Below are 13,240 nucleotides of genomic sequence, written 5' to 3'. Positions count from 1 at the left end.
CGGGAAAATACCAGTCCTAAGGGAAGTGTTTATGATATCTAGCACAGGGCTTGAAACACTATTAAATACCCGTTTGAAGAAAGCTGTAGGTATAGGGTCAATGTCTGAGGTGGAGGAGTTACATTCTGAGACAGTTTTGCAGAGTACATCTAATGTGATGCATGTGAAACTTCTCATGGTTACATTGCACGGTTTGCCGCAATCAACTTTATTTCCATCATGAGTAATGCTGGCCCTGATCAAGGTTATTTTGTTGTTAAAGAATAGTGCAAGTTCTTCACACTTAACCGTTGATGACTGAGGAGGTGTAGGGGCAGTGTTGAGTAGTACATTAATAGTGGAAAAAAGGATTCTGGAGTTTCCAGCATTTTCTGTAATGATTTTAGAGAAGTAATCTTTCCTTGCTAAGCGGATGGTTTTATTATAAGCAGTTAAAGCATCTTTGTATATATCACAGCATATGGTGGTTTTTGTTTTTCTCCATTTTCGCTCCGCTGCACGACATTTCCTTTTTTCTTCGTTGACCGTATTATAGTTTAACCAGGGCGAGGCTCTAGTTTTCTTCTTTTTCGTTTTTAATGGGGCGACAGAATTTAATATAGATGACATTGCATCATTGAGATTTTCTACCATTTCATTTAGAGAGCTGTCATGATTGTGTGGTTCATGTAGTCTGATAAGATCAATGAACTTTGATTCAGCTTTGTCGTTTAGGAGCCTCTTTTTAACTATGATTTATTTTTTTGTTTTAGTAAGGGTTATTTGAGTATCAAAAAATATACAGTGATGGTCGGAGAGAGGTAATTCAGTTATTGAGATATTTGTTATGCTTAGCCCGGTTGTTGTTATAACTAAGTCTAGTGTATTCCCAAGCCGGTGAGTTGCATTTGTTATATGCTGTATTAGGTCAAAGCTATCCAGTAGATTTTTTAGTTCCATAGTTTTGGAGTCTGTTTTCTTATTAAAATGGATGTTCAGGTCTCCATTTAGGATCACCTTATCATATCCGGTAACACATAGTGAGATCAGTTCAGAGAGCTCCTGTATAAATACTGGTGAGTGTCTAGGCGGGCGGTATATTGTGACAATAATAGTTGATTCTGTTTTTAGTTCAATGGCAAGATATTCCATTGACATGAACTCGCCTAGTTCTGTGATTCTAAACAAGAGTTTTGAGGAGAAGATTGCTGCAACTCCTCCGCCCCTTTTATTTTTTCTGGGTATTTGAAAAAAGTTATAGTCTGGTGGACAAGCTTCTATCATTATTGATGTAGCTGTGTCATTATTTAGCCATGTCTCTACTAGGCAGATGCAATCTAAGTTATTTTCTTTAATCAGATCATTTACTAAGAAAGTTTTATTATTCAGTGATCTGACATTTAGGAAAGCTAATTTTATTTGTTGGACTTCTTTAGAGGAGGTCTGCTTTGGCTTGACCGTGATGGCCCTGAGGTTAATAGCAGGTAAACGCATTGATGGTGTATATTTTTCACCATGCCATTGGCTGGTTAGGATTACTTGTATGTTTTGAGAGATGGCATGGCAATTGTGCTATTCTGCACCGTACTGACTGTACTGTGCTTTCGGGGACATTTGATCAGACGAGATGGCCTTGTGTGATATGGGGGGACGGGACGGGGACGGGACGTCTTGTGCTGCTGTAATCCGTGGTGAGATTGTGTCCTTCATGACTATCTCTCGTGCTGGTATGAGCTTAATATTCTTGGAGGCCATCAAGGCATGACGCATGTTTGCTGATAGGAGCTTTGAACCTAAGCAATTTGGGAAGAAGCCATTTCTTTGAAAACGTTCTGGGTTATTCCAGAAAACATTGAAGTTGTCAATGAATTTCAGGCCGTGTACGAGACATGCAGCCCCTAACCATGAATAAAAATTTAGGAGTCGACTGAATGCTTCCTGTCATCTGCGAAAGCATGCAATTGGTCCACTGATGGACACAGACTGATGTTTGTCTAGTGTGTTCATTAAACGTGTGAAATCGTCTTTCAAAGTCTCTGTGCCAGTTTTCTTTCGCAGAATGTCAAACGATCCAGAGTGAATGACAATTTTTGTTATTCCCGGTCTGATTAGTGTTGGAAGTTTTTCGGCCAGCTCTTTGACAGATGTATTGTCTAGACAGATATTTTCTGTGTTTGCCATCTCCACATACCTTGTTGTGGAATCTCCAATCAGTATACAGTCTATTTTCTGTGTGAGGTTAGCATTTTTCTTTCCAACAGTTTTGGGGCCGTTTGTTTTTGGGCTAGGCCTAGTCTGCCGGTTCTTTCCACAGTCCTGTGGCCTTGGTGAAGCCTTGTTAGCCTTCTCAATAGCCGGCATGTTAACGCTGGTCCCGTACCTTCGGCGTTGGCTACCGCGACGTTCTCGGCGCATGATAGTCTCTTCGCTGTTAGCCGTTCGCTCGGTCTGGGTCGTGTTTGCTAGCCGTGTCGCTAGTGGCTCTGTTTTCCTCGTCGTCTCGTCGTTAGCGTGTGCTCTGATGTGCCGGCTGTTAGCTTCGCTAGCATTAGCGTGAGCTCCGGCATGCCAGCTGTTTGCTTCGCTAGTGTTAGCGTGAGCTCCGGTATTCTTGCTATTAGCGTCGTTAGCGTGAGCTCCGTTTCGCCCGCTGTTTGCTTCGTTAGCGTTGTTAGCCACGCTTCTATGTCTCTTTGCTTTGGGTGTTGATATGCATGTTTCTGAGAGTAGGTTGAAACTATTTCCTGGCGGTACCGGGGGTGAGGTCCTGGTTCGTTTTTTTCTCCTTTTTTCCTTGACGGTGATCCACTGCTTTGGTCTAGCTCCTTGGTTGTGCCAAGGACCGTCTTTTGGGTGGTGCTGTTCTGTAGCTACTAGCATAGGCCAGGTTTCAATCATGGTATTGTTGGCTATATTTGTAGTAGCTTCAAACATAGAGTCAAGGAATTGTTCAGTCTGCTGTATTTGGTACAGGGTAGAAACCCGAGCCTCCAGCTCTACAATCTTTATACTCATCTTCAAGCAATTAGTACATTCTGTGGGAGAGCCGAGTCCTGGCATATTCCCTCTAGCTGATAGGTGAGCACTGTTTCACTCACTAGCTGATAGGTGAGCACTTTGTTTCACTCACTAGGTGATAGGTGAGCACTTTGTTTCACTCACTAGGTGTGGTTCTGTTAAGAACTGTTTCACTCACTTTGTGAAGAACTGTTCATGTACTTTATTTTTTCTCATCCCAAATGCTTGATATCTCCAGGGGAGCGATGAAGACCGCCTGCTCGATGCTCATGATCCTGGGCCTGGAGGGCAGGAAGGTCTACGAGGAGGACTTCGAGGGCCCCTTCCTCGAGATGTCGGCTGAATTCTACCAGGTGGGGTTGCTGGCTATGATCTTTCTGGGTGAATCTCACTTAATCTTGGTGCTTAAAGGTGACATGCATTATAAATGTCATTTTTCAGTCTCTAGCATTGTATTATAGTAATAGGAGTTCGTATCAATGTGTTTTTGTGTCTAAATACCATATTGGCGGATTGCTCTGATTCAGCTCATGTAACGGATGTTCTCTGTGTGTAGGCCTGCCTAACACACGTGGCTCCTGCGTTGTGTTCTGGGCGTGATGTGAAGTGACGAGTCAGCACACATGGACACACATTTATTCGATGGTCTGCAATGGAGCCACCGACCTGTATCAAATGGGTGGTCGAAATACCACAAAGAACAGCGTCACAATATACTCTCTCTCAGTCAAGTCTTTCACGTTGGGTGCTGGTTGCAAACTTATGTATCAAAACCATTACATGTACCGCATGGCTTAACCACATCTCACATAGTAATTTAACATACTAATCTTATTAGCAATGCTTGAAACGTGAATGACAAATTACACAATAGATCGACATCTTAAGGCACACATACCTGTATCGAATGGATGGTCGAAATACCACAAAGAACAGCGTCACAATATACTCTCTCTCAGTCAAGTCTGTTGACAGAGAACAATAAATTGACTATATTACCACGGTGAAATACACCGGCTAAAACCTCCAATTGTGCATACAACATAACCACACCATTCATTACAACACTATCGAGTCATTATCATTTGTTAACATTCAATTCTTATACAAAATATATATACAACAGTGTAAAACATAAAAGTTCTGCACGCTACAATAGTCAACGTACCTGGTTCACGTTGGGTGCTGGTTGCAAACTGAACCCCAACCCGGAAAAGGTTGCTTCTACATCGCGCTAATAATTGACCCGGAAGGCAAAACTCTCGAACGTGAACTTTCTCAAGTTACGTTCAAATAAAAGTGTCTTTGGTATAAAGAAATAATAAACAATTGTAACCATTTGTAAACATTTGTAAACAGGATTTGGTGACATTTCAATCCTTAATAAAATAATAAACAATGTTCATGTGACACTTGTTACACTCAGATCATTTCCTGCTCCAGTAAATTAGGCCATCCTGATTTGAAGGCCTGAGTGACGTTACTCAGGCTCTGGGTAGCGGACAGTGATGTGATTGGCTCTGTGGTTGTAGCTAATGCCCGCCCACAATCTACCTAGACTAGACAGCAAGTGGAAACCACTTCCTCATACATAGAGTGAAACCCGACACCTCTGCATACACTCTGGAGGGAGAGAGAGAGAGAGAGATAGAGAGGGAGAGAGAGAGGGAGAGACAGAGAGAGAGATAGAGAGGGAGACAGAGAGAGAGAGGGAGAGAGAGAGACCACTGTGCAAACACATGCGCAGGTCCCCCCCCCCCCCCCCATTCGGGGAGCACAAGCTGCCGCACGGTGAAAGAAAGAAAAAAATAAGAAAGGGAGAGAGGGAGGGAGGGAGGGAGGGAGAGAGGGGGCCTTATCAATAACGGCCTGTCTTGCAAACACTCCGCGCGCAGGTCCCCCCCCCCCCCCCCCCATTCGGGAGCACAAGCTGCCGCGCGGTGAAAGAAAGAAAAAAAGAAGAAAGGGAGAGAGGGAGGGAGGGAGGGAGGGAGAGAGGGGGCCTTATCAATAACGGCCTGTCTTTTTTCTCTCTCTCTCTCTCTCTCTCTCTCTCTCTCTCTCTCTCTCTCTCTCTCTCTCTCTCTCTCTCTCTCTCTCTCTCTATCTCTATCATTCTCTATCATTCTCTCTCTCTCTATCTCTCTCTTTCTCTATCATTATGTGTCTCTCTCTCTCTCTCTCTCTCTCTCTCTCTCTCTCTCTCTCTCTCTGTCTACCAGTCGCAGACTGTGTGGGCTGACTGTCACTCAAAGTGCTTATGGGCGGAGCCAGGCCATAACAGCTTGAAATCCTGAGGCTGAAAAATGATGGTTTTGAGTACTTGATTAGAAATATAAAACAATGCATTTTTTTGAAAAAAACTTTACAGATGTCTTCAATAGACTCACAGGAATTGTGTAAAGTTGCCCAAATAGTGCTAGGAATAGCAACGCATGTCCCCTTTAAAACAAAACATGGTGCTTAAAGGGCCACTTGAATCCTTGTGTCGTGTTAATTACAGTACAAAAATAACAATCCGTATTGCGTTCCTTATTTTTTTGTTTTTGTTATTTTACATCTACGTCATTTCATTGAGCTGTAATTAACACGACACAAGCAGTCAGTGTCCTCTGATGACATCACAGGAGGAGATATTCAAACTCATTAACTCTCAATAAATGTCTAACTAATGAACGTATGGGGTGCCAGGGTGGCGCACCACGTAACTGCACTCGCAGTAACGCAGCCGTCCCGGGTTCGACTCCAGCCCAGAGACCTATAATGCACGTCTTCCCCCACATCTTCTCCCAACTTTGCTCTCTGCCGGGTCTATCCCAAACAAATAACAACGCTGTAAAAATGCCAAAAGAAGAAATCTTAATTTATTTATTTTTTAAATAAATGAACGTGTGCAAATAGCAGGGATTAAAGCGCTCCGTCTTGAGATGGATTTCTGTCAATTTGATTCGGAGTCGGGACGGATTTTTCCGTCAATTGGCTACCTGGTATAATATGATTTGTTGGTAACAACATAAGCACCTGCCAAGCGCCAATGGAGGGCAGGTTTTACGTTTGGCGAGTGACAATTAATGGGCTTCTTAGAGCCTTGGGGATATGCGTGAGATAAATCGGATAAATAATTCCTGGTGAAGTGCCCCTTTAAACAAAACTTTAAATCCACCCCCTTTTGCACCACCCAGATGGAGAGCCAAACGTTCCTGGCGGAGAACAGCGCCAGCGTCTACATCAAGAAGGTGGAGGCCCGGATCAAGGAGGAGATCGAGCGGGTGATGCACTGCCTGGACAAGTCCACGGAGGAGCCCATCGTGAAGGTGGTGGAGAGGGAGCTCATCTCCAAACACATGAAGACCATCGTGGAGATGGAGAACTCCGGTCTGGTCTACATGCTCAAAAACGGAAAGACCGAAGGTGAGAGGAGGATTTGATTTTTTTTAAATGTTTATTACGGAGCCCCATTAGCTGGTGCCATAGCAACCAGCTAGTCTTCCTGGGGTCCACACAAAAAAAAACATACAAAAACTATTATTATTGTAAAACAAAATTATTAAAAGTCAGTACTCGACACACAATGCATAATGAAACTAACAATTAAGATGGCTAAAATTACATGCAAGCAAAGAAACAGAAAACAAAAAACAAAATACTTTACAGTGTTAAATACAATTTAAGTTTCTTTTTAAAAGTGAATCTACTATAAATGCAGCAGATTTAATGCTCTAAAAATAAAAGATCTCCTTAACCCATTTAGACCTGAAACGCCTGCTAATAATGCATTATATAGCCTGCATATACACACAAATGTGTTTCCCCGGATTCAAATGGGTTAAAGCGTTGGTTTTTGGACCTGGCAATTCAAGCTGCCCACTACTAGGAGACTCTGCCGATGCCTCAATGGACCTATCGCTGCCCTCCTTTTCTTGAACAGTTGTGATTGGATAAGGGCTCCGTTATCCCTTCCCCTTCATTGAAATAATAACCTGGAAAGGTAGCATGTGATGACAAACATGTCTTGTTAGTAGGGATGCACCGATCCAATATTGATATCGGATATCGGCCCTGATATGACTAAAATAGCTAGATCGGGTATCGGAGAATATAAAAAGAAAATCTTAATTTAATTTTTTTTATTTAATTTTTTTTATCTTTTTCCCCCTCCTTTTTTCCGATTTTTCTCCCATCCCACTGTTAGTCGTTATGCCAATTCCCAACCCCCTTCCTGGTTGTTGCGCACCCCCCCTACTGTTGGTCCGGGAGGCCGGAGACTGTCACATGTTTTCCTCCGACGCATGTGCAGCCAGCCTGGCCGCGCAGATTCTCACCGGGAGAGTGTAACGTGTGGAAGGTCGCACTACCTCTCTCCAGATCTTACCCTCGCTGAGCAGACGCCCCGACCGAACTGTAGGGGTCGCTGTCCACAATGCCCAGGACCCACCCACGGCTCCCCTCCCCCTAACTCAGCCAAACGAGTTAGTATAGCGATCAGCCAGAGCCAAGGCAATGCTGACTCTCCGGGAGTCGAGACCGCAGCCTCTTGCATTGGTGACGAGCACAATCTCCGCTACGCCACCTGACCACCCCTTAATTTTTTTAAATAATAATTGTTTTATTTTATTTGAATAATAAATAACAATTCAGTACATTTATATCTATGTGTTAATTTGTTACATTTAGTTTCACTAAGTTAGGAAAGTAATGTTTTAAGTCGAGCCTGATGATCCCAGTCTCTTCCACACAGTGATGCATACAGTTTATTAATGGTTATCGGATCGGTACTCGGTATCGGCCGATACCCAAAGCCCAGGTATCGGTAGCGGGACTGAAAAAGTCGGATCGGTGCATCCCTACTTGTTAGTAAGCAGTGATGCCACAGATTACTTGTAAAAGTAATCTGATTACTGATTACTGATTACTCCTTTAAAAAGTAATCTAAGTTACTTTACTGATTACTTGATTATCAGAGTAACTTAGTTACTTTGAAAGTAACTAGGTTACGAAGTCGTCGTCGTTCCCCCAACAGTTTTTTTTTAAACGCTTTATTGAAAGTGCATAAATTGTTTTTAACTTGTTTCTCTGCACATAACGTAAATTGTTAAACTAGTGCTTCAGCTTCTGTACCATCAAATATGGTAAAGCAACAGTCTATGATGCTCACAGCATTAGAGCAGCCAGCCAGTGGTTTTACAAAACCAGTGTATCACATCTAACAAATGCAGGCTGAACTATTCAATTATATCAACTGTAACTATTAAATTGTTTTTATAAATGTCTCTCTATAAACATACAATCAGTCTCTCTTTAACATGTAAATTAACTGTAAATTAGGCAAATAAGAGCTTTTGCTCTGCCACCATCAACCCTCCTGTACCTAGTCGAAGCGTCGGCTAGTGTTGTGATTCCAGATGCTTTCAATGCAATTGGATGTGCTGTTTTTAGCGGTAGACAGTATTTTGTTTCCTCCGCCGTGAAGTAGTGACTGAGGCTACGTTTAGACGCTTTAGACGAGCGTTTTGGGGTGGAATTCTGAACAGAAACCGCTAAAGTCATCTTGCGGTTTCACTTTTAATTTTGCCAAGCGTTTTGGGGTGGAATTCTCCGACGACGGAGCCCTGCTGTCACACGATTGGCGCATATGTCACATGACGTGCTGTGAAGACCCGCCCTACTCTGCCTCTGATTCGCAGACTGTGGATGGGGAATGTGATTGGAACAAGGCAGAGTCACTCACAGACAGAGGGACCAGTCACGCCGCGGGACACATTCTTGTATTTAACCCTTTCACTGCCACACCACGTCACTCCCAAAAGAAAAACAGCTCAAAATGTATTTTTGACTGTCGAAAACGAAATAAAATACTGCATTCCGCCTGCATTATGAATTTATGATGAGATAGTAACGAAATAGTAATGCACAGCCACTTGGACAAGTAACTGCAATCAGATTACTGGCTTTTAAAGATTAACGCGTTAGATTACTATTTTCGGGGAAAAGTAATCAGATTACAATAACGCGTTACTTAGTAACGCGTTACTGGCATCACTGTTAGTAAGCTACCCAGCCGGTCAGATGAGGTGTACTGCTAAATCAGGGATCGGTTTCATTCATCGTCACTGTTCAATCCGTTTGTCAATACTTATCTGTTAACATTTCAATGAAATTAAACACTAGCATTGATGATATTTTCAGTATGAATTTGTCAACTTTAGCACATTTTGTATGAATTATGTAATTCAAGATGCTTCACCGATTTGAAGGAAGAGGGTAAATGAAACCGACTATAATAGAAAAGATATAAATGGCTGTACATTCCCTGATAACGACCCACACCACAGTGCAACTATTATAAGACAAAATTATAGTGCAGCTGGGGCGGCTATGTGGCGTAGTGGGCAAGGCGCTCGCCACGAATGCGGAGACGCTGGGCTCGCCTGTTCGAGCCCAGCGCTCCACATTGCTTTCAGTTTAGCTGGTCGTTCATACTAATACACATTGGCCGTATTAGGGGGTGGGAAACTGATGGGTGGGGATCGGGCGTTGTGGACAGCGACTCCTACAGGTCGGTTGGTGCGCCTGCGCAGTAGAATCAGGAAGTGTCGGGGGCAGCGTGAGCCTCACACGCGTTACTCCTCGCCACTGAGAGATCGAGCTGCGCAGGTGAAAAGATGCGACTGCTGTTACCTCAAGTACCGGAGGGGACTTGTGCTATGTATGACTTAGTCCACATTGCAGCCGGCTTGTGGGAGGCAAGAAACAGCGTTCGTGACAGGGGAGGGTTGAATTGGATGATACGAAATTGGGATGGGAGAAAAATATAGAAAAATGGGAGAAAAAGTGGACCAAAAAAAAAAAATTATAGTGCAGCTATTATAAGGAAATAAACCAGCTTGTCATGTTTTTTGTCTTATTTCACCTTTCTGTGAGGGACAGCTGTCTATTTTTGCTTTATTTCACCTCTCTGTGAGGGATAGCTGTCAATCCCTGTTCCCTGTGGTTAATTGCCTCATGGGTCGGCAGGTGTGTGGGCTTGATTGCACCTGATGCAGTGCAGCTGTGCCTATGGCCATGTGGAGTCTATTTAAGTTTGGAGATTGCAGTGTCAACTGCTTTTTCATTTTCCTTGTGCTGGCTATACTTTTGGTCAGGCTTCTTATATTTAAGTGTAGTGCTGCCCTATTCAGCATTTAGCCTTCTTTTGTAGCTATACTCGTTTTCGTCTACTGGCTTAGTTTACACTATTTTATAAAGGCTGAGTCCTTTATGGTAGTGTTTTCTTTTGTTCTTTTGGAACTGCCCTTTGCACATAAACTCCCTTGGTGGAGGTTTATTGTTTTATGTTTGCAATATAAACTCTGTTTTTAGGAGTTGCCTTTGTGGCTTATTTATTTTCTCTACAATACCTCTTTAATGAGTGTCGTCCTGTTTTTTTGGACATTACTTATTTTCTTGAATACTCACTTTGAGGCTTCCACCTGTAAAGGTTGTTTTGTGTTGTTTATTTGTTCCCTTCTCCTAAAACGTCTGCGTAAGCAGTTAGTGGTTATCCATTTTATGTATAACTTTAAGAATCCCTATTATCTGCTCATGACCCACACACACCCACAGCCCTCACAGAATGAAAAAGCCATGAATGGGTCAGCGGATAATACTGGTCTCGAACGTGCACTTGCTGCACAGCATCAAGAATTACTTTCACATATGGAAGCTATCAAACAATTACAAGAGCAACAAGCCGTCATGGTGATACAGCGTGGGGAGATGTATGAAGGGTTGTGCAAGATGGAAGGTTCCATGCGTAATCTGGCTGACAGCATAGCCAATGCACAAGTAACTTCCCAAATATCTCCTAACGTCCCTCAAGCACAACACACAGTACCCCAGCCATTTCCTCGTGAGGCTAAAGTTCAGCTCCCCTCGCGCCTTAGCGGGGAGTCAGATAAATGCCGTGGTTTTCTGGCACAATGCCAAATAGTGTACAGAGCCCAGCCTTCTCGTTTTCAGTCTGAGGATTCACGTGTTGCCCTAATTCTATCCCTGTTGGAGGGACCTGCCCTCGATTGGGCTGTTCCACTCATACAGGCTCAAGCTCCAGTTTTAAACGACTCACAGGGACTCATGAATGAGATGGAGATCGTTTTTGATCATGAACTCTACGATAAAGAGGTCGCCATGAAGCTGACGCGCATGCGCCAGGGCGCCAGTAGTGTAGCTGAGTTTTCTATCGCTTTCAGGACACTGGCTGGGGCTACAGGCTGGCCTGAGGGACCACTCATCACTTTGTTCACCAACGCGTTATCTAATCAGGTTAAAGATGCTTTGGCGGTTGTGGGATCTCCAGACAATTTTGACACACTGGTCACTACCGCCATACGCGTTGATAACCGGATCAGAGACCGTGAGCGTGAGAGGCGGGGCCAACGTTTTCGTGTCCTGCTGGAGGAGGTTTCGTCCTTTCCTCCACAACCTTCAGTGGCCAGCTCGTCTGAACCTATGCAGGTGGACAGCACTTCTGTGCGTGACTCCAGGCAGACTGGTTCTCATGTGGACTGGTGCCGGTACTGCAGGAGAAAAGGTCACACGAGGGTGGAGTGTCCGAAACTGAAGGGAAACGGTCAGTCTCGCTAGTGGGCCGAGAGACACTAGTGAGACATCACATCACCCCCTTTCGAACCTTTTTGCCTGTGGTTTTAGGCTGGAATAGGCAGTCTGTTAAGGTTGACGCCTTTTCAGACTCAGGGGCAGTGGACAGTTTCATCGATTCCAGATGGGCTGAGGACTCTAAAATACCTGTACATTCCCTCCATAAGCCATGTAGTGTCACAGGGCTTGATGGACGGCCATTGGGTACAGGCAGTGTCACCAAAAGAACCAATTATTTATCTATGCGGGTTGCTTATGGGAACCATTCTGAGCGCATTCGATTATTTTTGGTGGATTCCCCCACGTATCCCATTGTGCTGGGTCATTCTTGGCTTAGTAAACACAAGCCACAGATAAATTGGGGTGAGGAGAGGGACACTGTCATTCAGTGGGGCTCCCAATGCCGTCACCATTGTTTCCAAATTCCTCAGTCACCCATGAGTTATGATCAGTTTAGTGAGAGCGGTTGTGATCGTGTTGAAGCAGTGGGCGGTCTTGGTTTCCAGAGCCCACTCTCTCAACCATTGCACTCCCAGCAATCTGTCGATCAGGATGGGAGTTTCGAATGGGATCCACAGTTTGATTGGGACTCCCTCGGTGAGGAGGTTCTGGCGGAGGACAGTTTAGACAGTTTAGAGGCTCTGTGTGAGGACTTCTCCTCGCTTACTTGTACAGCTGACCCCCTCATGGAGAGCACCAACATCATGAGCGTGGAGTCACACCCATTACCAGAGGGAGTTCCCACTGTCTATGCTGACCTCAGTGAGGTGTTTAGCAAACAAAGGGTCACCATCCTGCCACCGCACGACCTTATGATTGCGCCATCGAATTGCAGCCGGGCTCTATTCCCCCTCGTGGTTCCTTGTACTCGTTGTCGGTCCCCGAAAGCGCAGTTATGAACACCTACATCAAGGAGGCTGTGGCTACCGGTTTTATTAGACCTTCCACTTCACCTGCGGGTGCTGGATTCTTTTTTGTGGAAAAAAAGGATGGAGGACTGAGACCCTGCATCGACTACAGAGGTCTGAACAGCATTACAGTAAAAAACCGGTATCCCCTTCCCCTGATGAACTCGGCGTTCGAACGCCTCCAGGGGGCATCCATTTTTACCAAACTTGATCTCCGCAATGCCTACAATCTGGTGCGCATACGCCAAGGGGATGAGTGGAAGACCGCGTTCAACACTCATAATGGTCACTACGAATACCTGGTGATGCCATTTGGTCTTACTAATGCCCCTTCAGTTTTTCAGGCGTTAATCAATGACGTGCTCAGGGAGATGTTGGAAAATTTTGTTTTCGTCTACTTAGATGACATTCTGATATTCTCCAAGTCCATTTCTGACCATATCAAACATGTCAGGCAGGTCTTGAGGTGCCTTTTGGATGCACGGTTGTTTGTGAAGGCTGAGAAGTGTGCCTTCCATGTACGCTCTTTGTCCTTTCTGGGATTCATTGTATCTGAGGGGAGGATTCAAATGGACCCCAAGAAGGTGTCAGCAGTGACAGACTGGCCTACACCCGTCTCGGTCAAGCAGGTGCAACGATTCCTAGGATTTGCAAACTTCTACCGTCGTTTTATTTGTAATTTCAGTTCAGTGGTAGCA

The 13,240-nt window shown here is 44.3% G+C and overlaps 1 protein-coding gene across 1 annotated transcript in view; it reads left to right on the top strand.

Moving 5' to 3' along the window:
* The window catches only part of LOC311243437 (cullin-3-like), a gene marked incomplete at both ends in the record, with an annotated part of 135,687 nt that overhangs the window by 77,034 nt on the left and 45,413 nt on the right, over nucleotides 1–13,240 (top strand). The window contains 2 exons of the mRNA XM_084332667.1: nucleotides 3,236–3,350; nucleotides 6,180–6,408. Coding sequence (XP_084188793.1) covers nucleotides 3,236–3,350; nucleotides 6,180–6,408 — 344 coding nt within the window. The remainder of the gene's footprint in view (nucleotides 1–3,235; nucleotides 3,351–6,179; nucleotides 6,409–13,240) is intronic.

The sequence above is a fragment of the Notolepis coatsorum genome, assembly GCF_963971535.1.
Source record: "Notolepis coatsorum genome assembly, chromosome: 17".
NCBI lineage: Eukaryota > Metazoa > Chordata > Actinopteri > Aulopiformes > Paralepididae > Notolepis > Notolepis coatsorum.
The sequence above is the reverse complement of the archived record's forward strand: the minus strand, read 5'-3'. Positions and strand labels throughout refer to the sequence as shown.